Source organism: Colossoma macropomum, unplaced genomic scaffold (genome assembly GCF_904425465.1).
Source record: "Colossoma macropomum unplaced genomic scaffold, Colossoma_macropomum, whole genome shotgun sequence".
NCBI classification, from domain to species: domain Eukaryota; kingdom Metazoa; phylum Chordata; class Actinopteri; order Characiformes; family Serrasalmidae; genus Colossoma; species Colossoma macropomum.
This window is the reverse complement of record NW_023494809.1, coordinates 14,191,571-14,213,005: the sequence shown is the minus strand read 5'-3', so window position 1 is coordinate 14,213,005 and position 21,435 is coordinate 14,191,571. Positions and strand designations below refer to the sequence as shown.

Sequence of the window (21,435 nt, the reverse complement as noted above, 5' to 3'; positions counted from 1 at the left end):
CTTTAAGGTCTCAAACTTCACTTGAGCTAATATAGTAAAGGAATGGCCCTTAAGACAGCGTTGGGGATTCAATCTTGAGGCAATGTTGACCAAGTCATGTTAAAAATCGTATTGAAACAGGTAGTGTGAGTTTCTGCTGTTTGAGTTTAGTAAGCATGACCATAAACAACTGACAGTCATATCCCAATTCACAGGTAACTGACAATCATATCAATATAAAATCAACATCAGCCTATATTACTGGTTGTATGAATTTTTAGCCCCTTGGTACAGTATCAGTCATGGAATATTATTATCGGTTGGGCCTTAATCCAGAATGCCACATATCTGAAAATTGGGAGCCTAGATTACACAATTTCAATCTACATTGTGTAGGTTTTTATTAAGTAAAATAATAAAGATGTTAATACAACAACAGATCTCTGACTTTTGAATGGCAGTGAACTGTATGTTACCTTGGTTGACAAACTGGCCGTTGAACTGCAGGTTGAGGTTTAGTATAGGCACTGCCAGTAGTCGCCTATCTCCCTGAGCCTTCTGTTGAACCAGGAAGATATCATAGAACAGAGGCTCCGACTGACCAGCCAGGAGGTCAGACACAGAGAGGACGCACTGAGGAGAAGGAACATGCTCAGTAAAAACATACAAATCACACTCAATATTTACAGACAGTTGCAACAGATACTCACATTCTGCTTGTAGGCCATCCCAAAGATGTAAGCAGCCTGCTGTCTGATTAGCGTGTCTGGACAGAGCTACAAGTGATAAAGAGCCAACATGGGCCACCAACATATTAACATATTACATTGGTATAAAAATGCAGAAATATGAGGGTGACAATATAGCAAAATCAACTTTGCAATGTTGGAATTACTTACAATGGATTATAAGAAATTTCAATAAAGTATGGCCATTTTTTAGCCAAAAAAAAAAAAAGATTTTGTGCGTAAAATGTAACATGGATATTTTATGTAGTTAAACATTGTCAAGCAGAATGTGCTTTTGGTCAGCTTGTGTTTCCATAACATCATCTCCAAATTTTGACTTCAATTTGACAGATATTTCATGAGATTCACCTTGTAGAATGCTTTGTAGCAAAATGCTGTGTTTACATCATGAAGTTGAAAAATAATAAATAAATAACAAACGATGTTCCATGCCTCATAGCGGGACACAAACGTCGACAGAATGCTGCCATTGAAACACTGCCATAGTGACAGAATTAGGGCCAATTAGGGTGATTAACAGAGGAGAGCTTTAGAGTTGCTGATTGTTCATTCAAGAAGAACGAAAGTCAGGAGAATTCTCTCTATTCTCTACTTTAGCTTTTGTTGTATAATACTGGGTGCACCTGGACTTCAACAATGAGCTGTACAGCATCCACAGCTTTCATACAAATTAACATCCAGCTGACAGCCAAACATGGGAAAAATGAACTCTTGATGAAACGTTCCACCGACTGCTATTGTAGTAGCTACTGGCAGTGGCAGAATTTTTCAATATCTTCCTAAGTTTCTTCTTTAGTTTGTTCTTGACTGTTCACACTGTCGGGCCCAAAAGCCTCTCTTCTGTGCTCAAGGCCCGTGGACAGAGATGGATTCTCCTAGCGTGTTCTAATACTGTTACCTTAAGAGCTAACCGCAATATAACTTCCTCTAACAAAATAAGAAAAATGTCAAAGTGTAAAAAGCAAAGTAAAATAAAAAGACTTCAGTCGCTGAGTTCTTGTGGAAGGAAGGAAAAGGCCTTCTTCTTCATTGAGCTTGGATGGCAAGATGGTTCCCGGACAACCACAATGCAAAGAACATGTCAAAAACACCCACTTTTATATCCTGTTTGAGGCGATGAAGTAATCGCCCCTCCTTTTCTATGGAATTCTATACCATCTTAGTTCTCATCATTTCCAAACCTTACATATACATGGGAACCGTCACATTTGCACTTGGGAACCCTTATTTCCAATCATACATGATATATGTTTTTTATTTTTTAATATCTTATCTTAGCTGTACCAGAACGTTCCAGTTCCCAAGGACATTACCTTTGACTGGTTTCATTGTAAGTTCACCTGTTCCAGGGCTGGTTCTTATCTCAAGGACAATACTTCTTGCTCACACAGCAGATTTTCACAAGCTTCAGGAGGCCCCTTTTACCAACAGGGGGCATCCTGAGTCCAAGTTCTCATGGAAGCTAAGGCCTACTTTACAGTGTGAAGATTACTATTCTTTGGTTAATAAACACTACTTGTTAGCATTATCAGAAGATAAAGATTATTTATTCAAAACATCTGTCAACACCTCTGTGCTCTGTATTCTGTGTAGATTCTGTTCCTACCTAAGAACAAATACCAAACAAGAAAACACTGGTGAATGTCAGAATCTTCGTAAAAACTGCATATGTGGGTTTAAGAAGAAATTTCTTCTTAAGAATTGTTGGTGAATGGTCAGTGTCTTTACTGTACAGCAATCTGAAGTTGCCAATATAACAGCATGGAACCTAGTGAGTGTAATACCCTCCTATAGCTGCTGTCTAAAGCTACATTCTTAAGACAGACTTATGTACATAGAGTAATGTATACAAAAAAGTCCCTGTTGCTATGCAAATGTGTGTGTGTGTGTGTGTGTGTGTGTGTGTACTATATATGGTAATTGGCTCAGAGAGCTCTTGCTGCTGACCTCAAGCTGAACTCATGCAGACTCTGAAGTGTAGGTGTATATGTGTGAAATGTGAACTAAACATCCGTGCATGCTGTGTATGTCTGAAGTGTACATGTATTTATCTATCAAATGCACTTTATCTCCAGCTGAACCCACTGAATCTAACAACCCTTCCAGGTGTAAACAAAATTTACGCTTTCATTTGAAGCAAAAATGTGTACACAACAGTTATTAGCCTTGCTTCAATGCTTAAATGCCAACACTTAAGCAAAAAACCAAAATGTGTTAGCTTATGCTAATCCAGCTTTCCTCTTACTCTTTCTATTGTTTGTAATACCCTACTGTTTAAACAGATGCTATAACAGATAATGTTTCATTCTGACAGGTGTTTCATCAATATTCCATATAACCATATTCCATATAAATAACCCCTACCTCATTATGCTACATTATGCTACCCCTACCTCATTATGCTAATAAACATACTCTACCTCTGACTTTCAACATTTTTCACTGTATTGAGTGAAGGATTTATTTGGTATAAATGTCCACAGTTCATGAGGTGTGTGATCGGAGTGCTGGTTTACCTGCAGGTTCCCTCCGCCGACATTTTCCCATCTGATAAACTCTCCCTGCGCCGTGTACACTGCAGCCAGCAGCTCGATATTAGTGTTCTGAGGACAAACACACACATCCACAATCTCCTCCACCGAGCTATGTTTTATTGTAGAAGCACATAGCTCAGCAAATATTGCTTGGCCACATACAGTCATATGCAAGTTTGAACACCTCTAAAGCAGGTCAAATTTAGTGCACAATTTCTCTTTTCTTGCTGAGTTGAACATATTGCAAAAAAAGAAACTTCCATAACTTTGAACGACTAAATTTTTCTTATTTATTTATTTATTTTTAGGTTTTTCAATATTTTAAATATAGCAAATAAACAGTAATTGTGCATTAAAATATGCAGAAGTGTGTTCTCTAGAGAGGATGTCTGCTTATTTCTTGTGAATGTTTTAATAGTTTATGCTTTTTTTTTATTATGTTGAACTTGGCAAACGTGCATAAAAATGTGCAGGAAAACGCCATATTTAAGTTTGTTGATTTGGACTGAGGTTTTCAAACTGTACATAAAAGGTAAGGAAATGCTGTTTAGCACATGATCTTCTCTTACCTTATTTCTACCTTTGAAGCTGAAGCCTACTGGCAGTGGCTCAGACTGTAGAACTCTTGATGCCAATCCTGGCTGGTCTCCGTAATACAGCCAGGGCATGTTAGTCCTCCTGAAAATAAAAAAAAACAGCAGGTTTAGTCCCTAAGATCAAGCCGAGAATGACAGCATTAGGAGAAACATCCTAAAAACATGAAGAAGAAAGACTGAGAGGACTTAAAAGGGGAAGCCATCCTCCAATGTCTATGACTTTAGTGAACTCACTTTCTAGTATTCATCACTAATGTCCACTGAGAGCAACCGTAGCTGCATGTTCCAACTAATAAGTGCATATAGATCATTCTACCAATTAATTAAATTCAAAGTTCAAAACACATTTCAGACTTTTAACTGACTTGGACTTTAGACAAAAAATCTTTTGCTTAGAATGACCCAATTAATTGTTTGTTTTATTAAAATAAATGATTGCACATTCTATTTTGTCACAAACAAAACAATCATAACCTACTGAAACTTTACATAAAAATGTTAACTATGATATTTAGACTTTGGGACACATACCTCTGCACATTTGAATGCACAATTACTATTTATTTGTTTATTATTTAACATACTGGACAAACAAGAAACTTAAAATGTGGTCTGTGCAAAAATTATGGCATGCTTTTTATCTTTTTTCAATATGTTAAACTTTGTTCCCTGTAGAAGATGTGTTAACTTTTTACTTATAAAAATCAACAAAATATGTCATTAGAAAGGGGTATTCAAACTTTTGCATACAACTGTCTATCTACACAGTAATGGACCTAACTCCTCTGGCACTGTAATTCTCTTCTCTTTATCGTTCATATAGCTCATGGATTTTTGTTACAGTGGAGGTTCTTAAGGAGAACTGGAGCTTTCCACTTTGCTCATACATTTGCTGCTTGTTAATTTATCCATAGGTTTCCCACGAACACTATCCATCATAGTCTGCAGAAGGTGCTGAAAAGTGATTTAATAACTGAATTTGAATGAGAAGGCTATAAGCACACTATCTATAAATATAGCAACAAGCAGCCAACTAACAGCTCGGTTTCAGCCTGTGGATTGTTCAGCCTTCAGACTACTATGAATGGTTTGAAGGGTGCAACCAGAGAAATGCTTTAATGACGTTAAAACATTTCTGGCATTAATGATTTATCACAATAACCCCTTTTTACAGTGCTATAAAATGCTACTATGCTAAATGTTCTGAAGGAGGTGCAACAGTTAAACTCTTCAATAACTAACTGATGGAATACATTTTTATGATGGAAATGTGTTTGATTTACAAAACCAGAAAAAAAACTCCATTAACATCTTCATAGTTGAGCAAGCAAATCATCATTTTTAAAAATACGTTCACTGCGTTTACGTTTTTTATTGTGGCAGCTGTACAGGACTGATCAATATGGAGAGAGCGGCTGTCTGTTTTATCTCGGCACTGCCGTCTTTGTGGAGAGGTGTGAATTGTTTTCACAGCAGGACGTTCTCACCCCTCTGCATTCACCCCTCATTGCTCACTAGCAGATCAACACAGATTTACAGGAAAAATGTTTTCCCTTTGATTATATTAATTAAAAATATTAAAAAAATAAAAAAGTCCATTTCTATTCTGATGGCGAAATGGCAAGTAGAGGGCTAGAGGTTAATGCATTAACATGTAAAACTTGGATGGTACTAATAAAAAATCATAACTTTTATTACATGAATTTGTTGTTGCCACAACAAATGAGTATTTCTACAGTGGCAGTGCATACTAAGCAGTGTATCTGTGGTGCATGTATATACCAGTAGGGGATGTCCTGGTTGTTGCCCTGGGCTGCAGTGGCTCTGTAGATGGTGTTGTAGAGGCCGCAGGCATCGTTGCTAATAGTGCTCGTGGAGTGCATGTTCAATACACACATATTCCCCAGAGTCTGACAGGCTGTCAGATTGGTAAAAGACTACAGGACAAATCAAAATCAGTGTTAAGTCACATGCTTTTACTAGAGGTGTAAATCTCTTACCTCACAATGATAGATCTTAAATTCACCACCACTTGACTATAATTTTGGTACAATTCAGAAGAAGTATTTACACAGTAGACAGTGAAAACACACAAGGTTTTTTTTTACTTTTCACAATAGCTTAAGACTTTTATTTTTGGCCAAAAATGCACCTTTTACTTAATTACTGTTCTAATTAGGGATGCATCAGTATTGATTGATACCATGCTCCTTTACTTGCATACCATCTGTATACTGTCAATACCATCTGATGTCAGGTGACGTGAGCCCAGTGTACGCTAATGAACAAATGACAAATGACTGTATAACTCTGGCAGTAAGTGAGAGTCTGCTTGCACCGTGAAAAGTGCACATGCCGTGGAGGTCATACACAAAGTCAATGGTCATTTTAAACATTCCACGTTGGGATGTTCCAGTCAGGTATACAATGTGTGATTTTGGCCCATTTTAAAGCATGCACAAACACAATCACAAGCACTTCCCCAATATGGGTGAACACACAGAGGCTAAGAAAACAGAGCCAAACAAAAAGTCAACATTTGTGGTACCAACATCCATATATACCAACTTTACTCTGTTTGACTGAATAGAGTTGTGAGGCAATTGTTTTTGTAAAATAGATTGTGGAGAGTCATGTACATCACTGCCTGCTTTTAGTTTCAGTGAACACTGTGGCACAGGTATGTCTGTAGGGGCTGTGATTCTCGCACCATGTCATTCGGACCAAACGTTTATGTACAGTGTAAGCATGTAAGGCTTTGTTCATCACAATGATCTATTCATACGTAAAGTGTGTGTTATTACTAGGTAGCCTTTCTAAAATTGCACAGTGTATGCCTGGCTTTAGAGGACATTCAACTACAGCTTAACCAGCCAAGCAAAAGACTCCAACGAGACATAAAACTCGACAAGTGAGCTCCTCAGATTAGCCTTGGATGTGATTCCTGTTCTCACTGCGCTATAGAGACTGTTGTTGAGAAAGAGAGCATGAGAACGAAACTATGAAACATACTGTACTTATAGCTGTACAGAAGTGCTTTTGAACAATTTAACTGTTACATTACACATTACACAGGTATATTGCACTCATTTATACAAACAACTATTTCATTCTAAGTAGGTTACTCAGTATGGTATCAGTATCGGCAAGTACCAAAAAACATGTACTCTGTTTGAAAGAACTGATCTTAATGCATCCCTAATTTTATTCAACTGCAATTGATTCTAACATTCAAAATGCGATGCAGTCATCTTCTGATCCATGCTCTGTATTTTTTTCACAATGTCCTATAGCCTAAAGCAGGGTGCCCAAAGTGTGGCCCGCAGACCATTGTTGGTCAATGAGGATGTTTGATTCAGACTGTCAGAAAATTACCCTAACCCAACCCCTTCTCACAATAAGAAAACAAACACATTATACAATATATAACTTTTAAATTCTCATTTTCCTTTAAAAAAATGTATTCTTAAAATATAGTGCATTGCATTTTGGCCCAACAAGACAGTACGTTTAGACACAATGGGCCTGTTTTTAAAGAAATAGGAATAGGGACCAAATTTGGGAATTGGCTAAGTCAAATTTACCAAGTTTTCCACTTTCAGATGTAGTCAATCAGGTAAACAAATGTTAGGAGCCCAAAGCCCAAGCATTCTTTAGTTCAGTGAGCTATGGGGCGAACGTTGCTAACAAACACTAGAACTCAATAGTCCCCAAATAGCCCAAAGCATGTCAGTAAAATTACATCTCCAAAACTTCTCTGAACTTGTTCAGACTGCATCCAGGTTTTCATTAAGGTTGCGCACACTTGCAAATGTGGTTTACAGCATAGTATAACTTTTTGACATATTAAGTATCGTAAAGTATTACATTGCTAAGGCCAAGAACAGCTCTGTCCACAGTTTTTGAAGGTTTGAAAAGAGAAATGAATCAGCTCATAATGATTTTCAGGCAAGTTCTGCTGCCAAAGTTGCCAGTTGTGTTCCTTTGATCCCCTCTGGGGCTTCACTTGAGCTTGAGCTGTAGTAATGGCACATTCAGACAACAGGTGTGACTTCACATGTATGCGCGTCACATGGACAGATTACATGTGCAATTTCTGTAACTTGCTTATGTGGTTTCTGAGACTTTTTTCAGAGTGCGCTCCTTTTTTAGGGTTAGAAGTATTTCGCGAATCCCCCCTTTCCATCCCCCACGGTAAACACCAGTACAAAACTACAGAAATTACAGATAAATAATCAAATAGTAAGTCTAGTCACTTAATGTGATGGCTGGGTCTGCATTCCTTAGCTAGCACTTTACCACAAACCACACATCTTTAGCCCTGTGCTGAAAACATTTAAGTTTAGCACTCACTCAGTCTTATAATTCAGTCCAGACCCTCCCTTAGTAATGAGCTCACCTAATAGAAATTCAAAATCAACATAAAGCCGCCATCACACCAGGCTGCCGGCTTGCTATTTTCTTCAGGGGAGTGGAACAAAAGTCAGGCAGGTATGGGCAGCCCCGATTTGAGGTGGTTTTGGAGGGAATGTATAGTTCAATAAAATGTTAACGTTATCTGGTTAACTAATTTGTTTTTTTCTTTGTAACTGTGAGTGTCAAATGACAATATATTGACTGAGGAACATTTCTCTGTTCAGTGTTATTCAGAAAAAAGGCATCACAGCTTGTATTTTTCTTCCTATTTCCTATGAGCATCACTCACCAAATTTTAAAAAGTGTCTGCTGTAATAATCAGATCGCCACCCAAGGGACTGTAGCTAAGTTTCCATGTGGGGGAAAAAGCATTGAAGGTACTTCACCTGGAGTATAACTTTCTTAAACAGTTCAAATATTACACATTAAAATATTCCAGCTTCTAAACTGCACTTCTAAAACACTGGTATATATACAAACTCAACTCCATCCACTGAAACTACCATCTCAGACCAGTGTTTCTTCTAGCATCTTACTTACCTGCCATATTACCCCACTTATCTGACTGTCACCTCATTGATCCCTTTCTTTGCCACTATACACCCTTTAACTGCTGCTGCACTCAGCACTTTAACTTTAGACCCATACTTTGGTTACAGGTATGACTGTGTGTGTGTGTGTGTGTGTGTATGAGTGAGTGATGGTAGGAATGCATGTTTTATTTTATTTTTCATGTATTCTATTTTATTTTATTGTATTTTATTCTATTCTATTTTATATGTATTTTATTTTATTTTATTCACTACATGTAAATGTTTGTCTGATACTGTGCACTGTGAGCTCCTGTAAGCAAAACCAAATTCCTTGTATGTGTAAGCATACCTGGCCAATAAAGCTTGATTCTGATTCTGATTCTGATTAAAGCTACACTATGTAATGTTTGGGGATTTTGGGGACCTCTCTGGTGGAAATGTGTAATGGCATGCAATGTGCGGAAGAACATTCTGTAATATCAGTTGTGCTTCTGAGTCCTTCCCCAAGCAGATGAATCTGGTGATTGCAAGCTGCTTAAAAGTTTAAAGGACGTGTCTTCCACAGATGTTTAACAGTCAAATGAAGTAAAAAAAAATAAAGTTTCAGATTCTGCATCAAGTAATAAGTAATTACTAAAGGAACATATCACAGTAAGGAAAATCAACTACTATAAAGTTATCAGTCAATTTATACAGTATGGATTATCATCACTAGAGGCTGACACTTATGCAAAACTAAAAAAGCAGATATCAGACACCATGAAGTTGATCAACTACATTTGGGGCTGGATAAAATTATGGAAATTAGATTTTTTTTGTCATAAAAATGTCAATTATATCAATGTGAATAAATCAGGCCACAAAGGTGAACTGGAACATTGTGACAATGCTCAGAAATAAGTTCCAGCACCTTTTTTAATAATAAGCCAGCAGGGCAGGAAGGATGTGGTAAATGTGATGCAGAGATATAAGAATGCATATTATGTAATCTCAGGACTAGTACAATGGTCATGTTTGATAGTATTACTGAAGTCTGATGCACTGCTTTGCTATCAAAAATCACTAATTCACCAACATGGTAAAATAATCTAGCAAATTAATACATAGTAAAGACCGACTTTGTGAAAACAAAATGAAAGTAGTCGTTTTTATGAAACTAAAATTTGCATGTGTGTGTGTGTGTGTGTGTGTTTATGCACACTTACCAGACATGCAGCTGCAGAGAAATACAGGAAGTCAGAGAACCATGTAGACGGAACAGCAAGGCCCTAAACCACAAAGGTTATTTGATTACTAAGCAGCATTTCAAATCACTGAGCAAACATACAGTACTGTGCAAAAGTCTTAAAGCCCCTGTCTAGTCATTTCCATGGCTTTGTTATCGTTTTATGTATGTTAATGTGTCCGCTCACTATTTCTTAACCTCATATGTGGCCACCCAGTATTAATTGCAGTTATGATCCTAGTTTGGTTATTCCTTTTGCATTTAATTCATCAGGTGGGCTGGTGATGAATTTAAATAAATACATGCAATGGATGGGGACATCAAAGACATCAATCTGGGACTTGACTTGCGTTCTTCTAACTGTTCTTATGTGTCTTAGAAATACACTTACCAAGCACTTTATTAAAAAACACCTGGGCACCTACTCATTCATGCAATTGTCTAATCAACCAATCATATGGCAGCAGTGCAGTGCATAAAATGATGCAGATATGGGATAGTAGCTTTAGATAATGTTCAACCATCAGAATGGGGAGAAAATGTGATCTCAGTGATTTTTACCACGGATAATTGTTGGCTCCAGATGGGCTGGTTTGAGTATTTCTATAACTGCTGATCTCCTGGGATTTCCGTAGTATGGGGAATGTTTTCTTGGCACACTTTGGGCCCTTTAATACCAATCATCGCTTGAATGCCACAGCCTATTTGAGTATTGTTGCTGACAGTGTGCATCCCTTCATGGCCACATTTAACCAATGTTCTAATGGCTACTTCCAGCATGATAATGCATCATGCCACAAAGCAAAAGTCATCTCAAACTGGTTTCATAACAATGAATCCAGTGTTCTTCAGAGAAGGCCTTCAGAGAAAGCCTTATGATTTCTGGGAACTAAAAATCCATGTCTGTAATTTTTTTTAAATTAATTTAACAGAATCATACTTGTATTTAAAAGCTACAAGTATTAAGGCCTTTACACTTAGCACGATTTATTTGTGCAATTTATTCAGATCAGACTAAATGAATTCAATCACATGTATCTAAGTTACTAACATACCAAAACACAATTTTTTTGGACGACGATGATAAAGCAACATTATTTCAATCTCTGTTCATTTTTCACAAACTTTAGCTAGCGACATGAACTCTATGATCAATCGTGGTTGCCTCTGGCGTTGGCATGACAACAACCAAGATGTCAGATCACATGATCACAAACGTCAAAAAGAACCAGAATCTTCAACAGCAGCTCAAACTGGGATAGGAACATCGGGTTAAAACCTATGTGGAAGAACCTAAAGTTTCAGCTTCTGAATGAATTAATGAAGCCCTTCAGATCACTTTTCTCTTTTCCAAAATGATGAGTAGCCTCTCCAGTGTCATCACTTGTCCTATCTGTGAGGAGCAAAGGAGATATTATTTGCACTTGAAGACATTCTGCCCACTTGTTTTGTGCTTCGTATTCTGTGAGGCTGCATCTTCAAAAGCAGTGTGGAAGAGCTCAAAAGCAGTGAGTTTTAGCTGCTGAGTTTGCAGCGTCCTGCACAAAAGGGTTAAATTCTTGAACTGGAAAAGTGGAAAACTGGCCAATCGGGAGTTGTTATTCTCCAAGGTATATAGGTAGAAATAGCTAAGCTTGCTCACCCATCAGTTAGGACTTCACGACCTGAAGAGGAGTCCCATTGCATTAGATTAGACATCCGCATAATTACGACATGACAGAGAAATCAACCAATCATGTTTTGACTTCTAATGGGTAGAACCAAGAAGAACATCACTCTAAGCCTTCTGGAAGTCCTAGATGTGTCACTGACTGAAACCAGCAGCAGCCTAATAAATGGGGTTGTTAGAGTTGGAAAACAGGGGAGGCAGCTCTATACCAGAACTTACTAGTAAAAGAGTCACTGTGAAACTGCTACAAGGTAACACATATGCATATGTTTGTCACAAGTATTGATGTTTTAAACTGAGATACATGTTTGCATACACAAATGCAGGTGAATCCATGGTTTGAGGTGGATGGTTTTCAAACTTGTTCTGGGCAATATGTTTGAGGTGAGCTAACCACAAAATGATTATCATATGAAAGTGCCCTTATTCCAAAGTGCTTCTTTTTGCCTCTGCACTGGAGTAAAAGAAGCTAATGTGGCTAGTTAATGAGAATCTATGTCACCCAAAATAGTGCCAGTGCAAAACTAAGAAAGCAATCTCTGGACACCCAATATGTTTTGCCCAATTGACTACGTTTGAGGTTAGAGGAAAACTGTAAATTTGATTTTATCCTTGGTTAATCATACCTTCAATATTATTATGAAAAACATACATTCAGTGTGTCCAAATTTTCCACTGGTACCATTCAATATCAGGCACTTACCAGCTGAGCAAAGCTGACGGTGGGCACGACCGAAGCGGGCAGGCTGCTGGAAGGGAAGCACATTCCTCCAGCCTGCACACAAAAAAACATCAATCCTGATATGACAGCACTCCCACATTCTCTTAAATCGAAATCCAGCTGCAAGGTCAAGCCTGTTTATGCTTAGCCACTTCATGCGTCCCAGGCTGTTTGGATAGTTACCTGATCCTGAAAAAATTTAGTATAAATGCAACTAAGACGCATTGCAGACAGACTGCTATCCGATCCCTCAAACCACTTCAATAGATCCAGAAGAAAATGCCCAGGATTTCCATGCAGCAGAAAAAACAACCCTGATGCCTTTCATTTTTCTGTCTGTCCAATGTATGCGGACGGGTTTAAATGAAATAAATGATAAATAAGGATAAATATTATCTTGATGTTATCTATATATTAGGATTTAAATTTCTCACCAGGATATTGGGAGACCCACACATGCATGACTGAGACGTGCTGATGAAGGACTCCTGACATCTCACGCACCTAGACAGACACACACGAGATTAAGGCTCACTAAAGAGAGAGAAAATAAATGTAGGTAAATCGATAATATTGTACTAGCAGTAGCACTAATTTCTAATATAATGTACATAATTTAAAAATATATAAATATACAATCAATTACATGTGTTTTTTCTGTGTGTGTGTGTGTGTGTGTGTGTGTGTTGACTGATTAGACAGATATATACAGATTTAAAAGCTTGCAAATGTAGACTATTTATCAGTAATATTTCACAAAATTATCAACATTTATTTTCCTATCAGACTTTTCAGCAGATAAATATTAAACAGGTGCAAAAACCATAATGACAAAGTTTTTGAAAGAAAAAAAATCAAGTAAGCAAGCCATCCTTCTTTTCAATAGGCCACAAAAAGAAAAAGGAAGCCAAATAAAGCATGTGTGCACAGTTGGTAAAATACATGAAATTCTTGAAGGAAACATGTCCTACTACAGGTGGCCAAGATGAAAAATATAATATCATAATATTTCAAGAAATGTTCACAATGCGCAATATTTTATTTATCATGTCACGTGACCTTCCATTCACTCTTTGTCCTGGTCTTTCTCTGTTTTTGCCTTTTTCTTGGTTTCCCAGTGCTGTGTTTTTGTATGTCTGCCATGTACCTTTGTTTTCTTGCGACATGTGCTTTTGTTGTTATGTTAGCTCCACCTCTGTCCTGCCCTGTCTTCATGTGTTCCTTATCTCTTAGCCCTGCCCTCTCATTGGTCTCAGGTGTTTCTCGTTTTCTCTGTTAGTATTTATACCCCTGTGTTTGCGCAGTCCTTTTGTCTTGCATTGTCTATACACCTTGCTGTTGCCTGTTTCTTGGATTGTAGGTTTTGGTTTAGTTCTGTTTTATCTCGTCATGGATTTATCTGTTCCACTAACCTCTGCCACTGTGTTTTTGTTAAATATCATTTAAATAAAAGCAACTCACACTTGCATCCTGCCTTAACGCCTCCTACGTTACACAACCAGTGGTGCCACATCTATAATATATTTATATAAATATAAATTATTTTTACACATCATGCCATTCTAAATCTACTTAAAAACTACTAATTATGCTCACTTTTTAATTAACCTAGCAGTTGGCCGTTTCTTTAAGTGCTTTCTTTATATTTGATAAAGCAAAATTTATGTGATTACAGTTTTTTGCCAGAAATGACGCCATTTTACAAAGATTTTTAAACCCTAGTAACATGATGGATATGGCTGTTGACAGGGAAAGAAATACATTTAAAACACATTTTAATTTTACTAATTAGAGTTGAAAAATGGGTACTATTAATGGTTTATTGCATTGCCTACATTTCTTTTAGAACCCAAAAATTGGAAATACCATGTTTTGATGTGAGAGCGATAAAGCTTCACTCAGTTGAATATAATAGTAGAGAAGTCAGTAAAGCCTAGAGAAGGAAGGCTTACCTGCTGCCTTTGGCATCCGGGGCAGATAAAGCAGGCACTGTTCCACTGCAGGCCTCACATACAGCTTCTTCTAGAAGAGTCCCATTTACATTTCTTTCCACTGACAAAACAATGATGAATATACTGATTAATTATCTATGGTCTTCTTACCAGAGCTGAAATATCCATTCAGAGTTTGTATCAAGTGCCACTGTGAAACAAAACGATCCATCAGAGTTAAACTACCAACAAAATCCAGTTCTGAGGATGAACAAAATAAACCCAAAGCTCAACATGAAAGATCTACCAGAGTGTTTATTCCCTGACAGTGCAAGAGCATGAAATCCTCATTAAGAAAAGCCTTTATACATTTTTTGTTTGAATTTTATTTCATTTTTAATTACAACCCCATTTCCAAAAAAGTTGGGACGCTGTGAAAAATGTAAATATTTCATTGAAAATAGTACAAAGACAACATATCAAATGTTGAAACTGAGAAAAATGTGAAAAATGTTATTGTTTTTTTTTTTTTTAAATATATATAAATTTTGAATTTGATGCCAGCAACACGTTCCAAAAAAGTTGGGACGGGGGCAACAAAAGGCTGGTAAAGTTGTGTAATGCTTAAAAAACACCTGGTGGCTTTAGATATCATACTGAAAACCAGTCCACAGTCTAAGAAATGCATTGTTGTGGTGTACTCTCTGCTTAATTCATACAATTTGTAGCCTCTAACTTTATTGAAACAACAGTGGGGGGGAGGAACTTGACATAGAGATATCAACAGAGATTTAGAAAGATATTTTGGTTAGAATACTCCTGCCACCTTCTCTGGGCCCAGGCTTATTTACAATGGATTGAGGGAAAGTGGAAAAGTGTCAAATCAATTCCAGAAAGAATTTCAAATCAACATTTGAAATTATTTCTGGAAATTATGGACACTATGTCCTCTGGGCTAAAGACCACTCAGCTTGTTGTCAGTGCACAGTTCAAAAGCCAGTATTCATGATGGTACAGGGGTGCATTAGTGCACATGACATGGGTGACGTGCCATCTGTGAAGGCACCATTAATCCTTAACAATATATACATGTTTTGGCAACATATGCTGCCATCCATCTTTTTCAAGGAAGGCCTTGCTTATTTCAGCAAGACAATGTCAAACCACATTCTGCATGTATTACAACACCATGGCTCTGTATTAAGAGTCCAGGTGCTAAACTGACCTGCCTGCAGTCCAGACCTGTCACCACCAAAAAAATCTGGCACACTATAAAATGAAAAAAACGACAAAGTACACCCTGAACTGTTGAGCAGCTGAAATCCTATATTAAGCACAAATGGGATAACATTTTACTTTTAAAACTACAGCAGTTGGTCTCCTCAGTTCCCAAACACTTACAGAGTGTTGTTAAAAGAAGAAGTGATGAAACACAGTGGTAAACATGCCCCCGTCCCAACTTTTTTGGAACGTGTTGTTGGCATGAAATTCAAATCGGGCATATATTTTGCAAAAAACAATAAAATTTCTCAGTTTAAACATTTGATTTGTTGTCTGATGTACCTTTTTATATTAACTGGCTGGACTAACTACTAATGTAACCATTATCACCATTCACATGTTCGTTTGTTTATCTGGACCTTTCTAAGCAAGAAATCTGATGTAACTCGATGTTCACAAGTTTTAGCTGAATATCCTTGGCCCACATTAACAAAACATTGTCTTATCAAGTTATAAGTGGGGGAATTAAACTCATCAACACAGACCCACAGCAACCAAACACTCATGCGCTGTGTGCATGACAACACAATCTCAACCAACTACTGCAGCATGTCTAGCGACAGTGTGATAGTGCTGTAAAGTACATTTAGGATGGTTTAATCTCTGCTATATCCCTTTATTGCCGGCTCCTGGCGCTACCTGGTCAAATTAAGTGGAGTCAACAGGAGTCAACCGACTCTAGAAAACCCAGAGTTGTGTATTACTAAGTAGGGCTACTGGAACAAGTTGTGCTCTCGTGTCCTCAAGAGAACAATACAATTGTTTTTTGTTTGTTTTTGTTGGTTAACAGTTAATCAGTTAAGTGTTAAAATCCGTAGTCCCAGGCATACCAAGTTCCTCTAGGTATGAAGAACCCCAAAGTGTATTCAAGGTGGCTATACTGTTATGCCAGAAGCTAGGCCTGTCACAAGCAGGTCTGCAGGCCACCCGCTATGATATCATCACAATACCAGACTCACAATAAGCGATATTTAATGCAGCACTATATATTATTTTTTGTTATACAACAGTTAGTTCCGGCCATGCAAGCTGATTGGTTCAGTTCCCAAACTGTCGTTACCACTGAGCAAGCTTTTCAGTCAGCAGCTGTGACAGAAGAACACCTAAACAACATGGAAATAGCCAGAAATTAACCCAATACCATTCGCCAAACAAAATGGGCTGTAAGATGCTTTACAGACTGGATGGAACAAAACAACATTAATACTGATCTAGCAAAAATTGACAACACTGAGTTAAACTTGATACTGTGGCAGTTTTATGGCTCAGTCAGTACTTCAAAAGGCGATGCTTAATATACAGCATACTGTGCAGCGAGTGAGCGGAGTTCATTACTCTGACGTAGCAACAAGCTACTTGTTAAGGAACTATAATTTGGCAGAAGGAATTGCTAACATTAAATGCCACACTAATGGCCCAATTTATTTATTTCTTACTTTATTTATTTAACTGTTGTATAAAAGCAATAGAACACTCGAGTTTGTGTGTTATCGCAAATAACATCACGGCTGTGATGATAATTAGCGATAACATCACGGCTATGATGATAATTAGCGATAACACACTCCCTCTCGTGTTCTATTGCTTAAATAAAACTAAAAGAAGTATCATTACTGAGTATGGAGGAAAAAAGAACACAGTAAAATATGGAGTGTGTGTGCTTCTGCGAGCCATCCTGTAAAGCCTGAAATCATTTAAAAGTCAGAGGTACCAGGATGGATTTTGTTGGAGTTTTTTGGACCATGTCATATGTCTGTACAGGCTCAAAAAGAAGATCTAGCTTGATGTTTAGGTCTCAAATGCAAAATCAACAAAGATATGTTGACAATAGTAGATCATTCACTTACAGCCTCGGAAGACACGCCCTTCACCAAGTTTCTTTACATACTCTTTCAAAATCTGATTCATCCGCTTCTGGGGGTCCGAAGCACAACCGACATTATAAAATCTTATTCTGCACATTGTGTGCAATTACATATTTCCACCAGAGAGGTTCAAATCCCTAAATCCTACATAGTGCTGCTTTAAAGAATTGTGATATACTAAGTATTGCAATATGACATGTTGCAATATCTTGTGCTTTATTACTTTTGACTGCAAATTATTCATACGAAAGAAATTGTTTTTGTTCTATCTGAAGAAGCTTGCTTCAATATTTTTTATATAGTAGACAATTCAACATTCAAAAATTGTCCTTGCATTTACATATTTAACAAATGCTTTCATACAGTGACAAAAAGTAAATAAAACTATAAGAATAACATTTTACATAACAAATCAAAATTGTATTTTGTTCTTAATTGATTAAGACTAATTAAAACAATGCATGTCAGGTTGTCAGTGTAGTTGTAGCTGTTCTCAATTATACTTCATCTACATATCCCAGTACATGGTATTATAGTATTTGAGTATACTTACCATATATATATATATATATATATATATGTGTGTGTGTGTGTGTGTGTATTAGGGGTGGGGGAAAAAATCTATTTTCTAAATTTTAATTGATAACGTTGACAGAAAAACACAACTGGATGAGCGAGAAATCCGACCAGCACCCTCTGCATTAAAAGCTAGATTAGGTCAGGAGTCGACAACCCAAATGTTAAAAAGAGCCATTTTGTCCTTTCAACAAAAATCAGACCACCTTGGGCTAAAGCTAGGCTAAAAACGAAAACGCAGATTTACTTTGCTCTGCTTTAAGCTTTAGCCGCTTTCCTCCCATTTCCGATAGGAAAGTTTTCCTCAAAAGTAGATCAGTTTCTTGTAAAATGTCTCTCAAAGTTTGACTGTTTTACAAGGCTGACGTCAGCTTCTCATTTGCCAGCTTCTTGTTCGAATTTTCCCGTTCCACCTTAAATTCTGCCGAGGCACCAGAATGTAAATGCGGCACCATTTAAGGTGGACCAGGAAGATTCAAAACAGAAGCTTCAGCTTTGCAACTTTGTGTTTGTCAGTTTCTCCTTGCAGATCTAACGTTCCAGGAAACCAACTGCGCTGCTTATAAATGCAAATAAGTCCATTCATCTCCAAATGTTCGTCTTAAATCTTTCTCTTTGCCTTTTCTTTAGCTAGGCGAGACTGTCTGTGTTGCTATGTAACCTACAGTCTGCACGCCAGCTATTCTGCCACCCTTATACGCCCTGCATAAGTCAGCAGATAGACAACTCCTCTCCCAATCACCACGCTGAAGAGGAAGCCCAGTTCGTCTCTTTTAATGGTTGACTGGACGTAGGGTAAAACTACAAAAAAATACATCACCAGGGTATGAGTACTAACGTGAGAACACAAATTGCTATACAATGAAACTAACCCACTGCCATGCTATTTTATGCCTTCTGTTGTTTAAATAAACATGAATTTTAACTGGAGACAATGGATTACTGCATACATCCTGATACACTAAGAGCTGGAACATGCCATTAACAGTGCATGAAATACCATCTAATGTTGCTAATACAAACAAAATATGAATTAAGATTTATGTTGACAAACTAACATACCAGCAGTGCATCCTCAAGGCAAAAAATGTAACAGATGAACAAGGATTATGATTCATGGAACACCATGAGGCTCTTCCCTCATTTTCTGCTAGTATACTTCCTGAACTGTGATACAAAGCCGATGACATCATCGTCAAAGTAAAAGTCTCTTGAAGAATCCACTCCATACATACACTGACTGCACACTCCCCTCCTGGTATCTTAATATACCACTATCTTAGCTCAACACAACTTAACAAAACATCAACAGTCCTTCATTACTCAGCAGGAAGCAGTGTCACGACTTGTGTGATAGGTCTTAGTAACAGCTTTGTCCCTGCTTTATCTGCAACCTTGATCTCTACCTTGCAAACTTGTCCATCTTCACTTGGGAATACTTTGGTGATGCAGCCCAACGGCCAGTCGTTTCGTTTGTACTGACAGTCTTTCATAAGCACCACAGTTCCCTCTGTAATGTTCTGCTCGTCGTTGTGCCACTTCTTTCTTGGTTGAAGTGTAGACAGGTATTGCTTTTGCCATCTGTCCCAAAAGGTGTTTTGTACTTGCTTCCAATGGCGTCTATAGAGGTCAGTACCATCAAACTGACCTGGGGGAACCGGACATGGACCGGTCTTTTGCGTGAGTAGAGTTGCAGGCGTTAGAATGACAGGATCCTCAGGATCCGTGGAGATAGGTATCAGAGGCCTGGAATTCACAATGGCAGTCACCTCAGCCATAAATGTACTCAGAACTTCATGGGTCATTCTCGCAGGTTGCATTTGAAGCATCATAGAGTCCAGAATTTTTCGGGTAATGCCAATCATCTGCTCCCATGCACCCCCCCATATGGGGCAGGTTAAAGATCCAAGAGCATCCTTGCTCCGTGAGAAACTTAGACAATTTGCTCTCATCTAAGTTGGAAGAGATGTTCAACTTCCTACACGCTCCTATAAAATTGGTTCCCCGATCAGAGTGCATCTGCTTCACCGGACCGCGAAGAGCAATGAAGCGTCTCATGGCATTTATGAAAGAAGAAGTGTCCATACTCTCGATGATTTCAATTTGGATTACTCTGACGCTCAAGCAAGTGAACAGTACTGCCCATCTCTTGTCATTAGCATGGCCTCCTCTAGTGCGGCGAGTAGAAATGGTCCAGGGCCCAAACATGTCAACTCCCACGTATGTAAATGGAGGTTCCATGCTTACTCTGTCCGCGGGTAAGGTCTGCCATTTTCTGTATTCCAGTCTCACCACAGAGCCTCCGGCAAGTAACACACTTGTAGATAAGAGAGCACATGCATCCTCCTGCACAGCACCTTCCGTAAAATGCCGCCCCTGATGGTGACATTGCTCGTGATAGTGTCTTATAATCAGAACTGCAAGGTGATGTCGTCCAGGGATAATTACAGGGCTCCTTTCATCGTACATGACACTTGCTTGGGAAATACGCCCTCCAACTCTCAGGAGGCCATCCTCTCCCATGACAGGATTCAGAGTAAGTAGAGGGCTACCTTTAGGGAGGTTCTCACCATTTCTAACGCACTGAAGTTCTCTCCTATAAACTTCTGCCTGTACGGCTTTAATTATGGCATTCTTGGCATGTGCAAGCTCATCGGCAGTGCAGGCTCCACTGCAGAGGTGCCAGCCTTTACAATCTCTTGACTCTCTGGGGCAATCTTTTTTGAAAGAGCGAGCAATGTGTATCAGACATGCGACACTCCGAAGTAATGACTTCCAGATGGAAAAGCGCTCAAAGCGTCCTGCGCCAAGATTATGTTCTTTGGCAATAGTGCTGAATGTTGTTACTTCAGGACGCACATCTACATCTTCGTCAGGATTCACCAGGTCGAATGTGTCTTCGCTGCAAGATGTCGCGTCTGGCTGAGTCAAGAATGCAGGGCCTGTGAGCCATGTGGTGTCCCGAAGGCAGGCTGCAGGGACACCTCTTGTTGCTAGATCAGCTGGATTCCAATTGCTTGGCACGTAGCACCACTGTTGAGGCTAGGTGCTTCTTCTAATTCTTTGGACTCTGTTGCTCACAAACACATAGAATCTACGTTTTTCATTGTTGATGTAGCTAAGGACTATTTTGCTGTCAGTAAAAAAGGTGACTTTGTTAAATTCAATGTCGACATCTGATGTTATAACTTCAGCCACATCCACAGCTAATACCGCAGCACAAAGTTCAAAGCGGGGTATAGTTCAATCGGGACGTGGGGCAAGCTTAGCTTTACTAAGGATGAAGCCTGTCTGGCGATTTCCATCTGAGTCTAAAATCTTTAGATATGCCACTGCACCTATTGCCAAGACAGAGGCATC

At 38.3% G+C, this 21,435-nt stretch overlaps 1 protein-coding gene across 3 annotated transcripts in view; it reads right to left on the bottom strand.

Moving 5' to 3' along the window:
* tmem67 (transmembrane protein 67) overlaps positions 1–21,435 on the bottom strand; it is a 57,531-nt gene that overhangs the window by 21,899 nt on the left and 14,197 nt on the right. For 2 of the 3 annotated variants that reach the window (XM_036558715.1, XM_036558718.1), the window contains 9 exons: positions 14,375–14,474; positions 12,857–12,926; positions 12,405–12,476; positions 10,013–10,075; positions 5,641–5,795; positions 3,832–3,940; positions 3,245–3,331; positions 690–755; positions 456–612 (listed from right to left, as the gene is read on the bottom strand). In XM_036558715.1, coding sequence (XP_036414608.1) covers positions 456–612; positions 690–755; positions 3,245–3,331; positions 3,832–3,940; positions 5,641–5,795; positions 10,013–10,075; positions 12,405–12,476; positions 12,857–12,926; positions 14,375–14,474 — 879 coding nt within the window. Of the gene's footprint in view, positions 1–455; positions 613–689; positions 756–3,244; positions 3,332–3,831; positions 3,941–5,640; positions 5,796–10,012; positions 10,076–12,404; positions 12,477–12,856; positions 12,927–14,374; positions 14,475–19,137; positions 19,236–21,435 lie in introns of those variants that run through there. The other variant, XM_036558716.1, reaches the window with a different exon arrangement.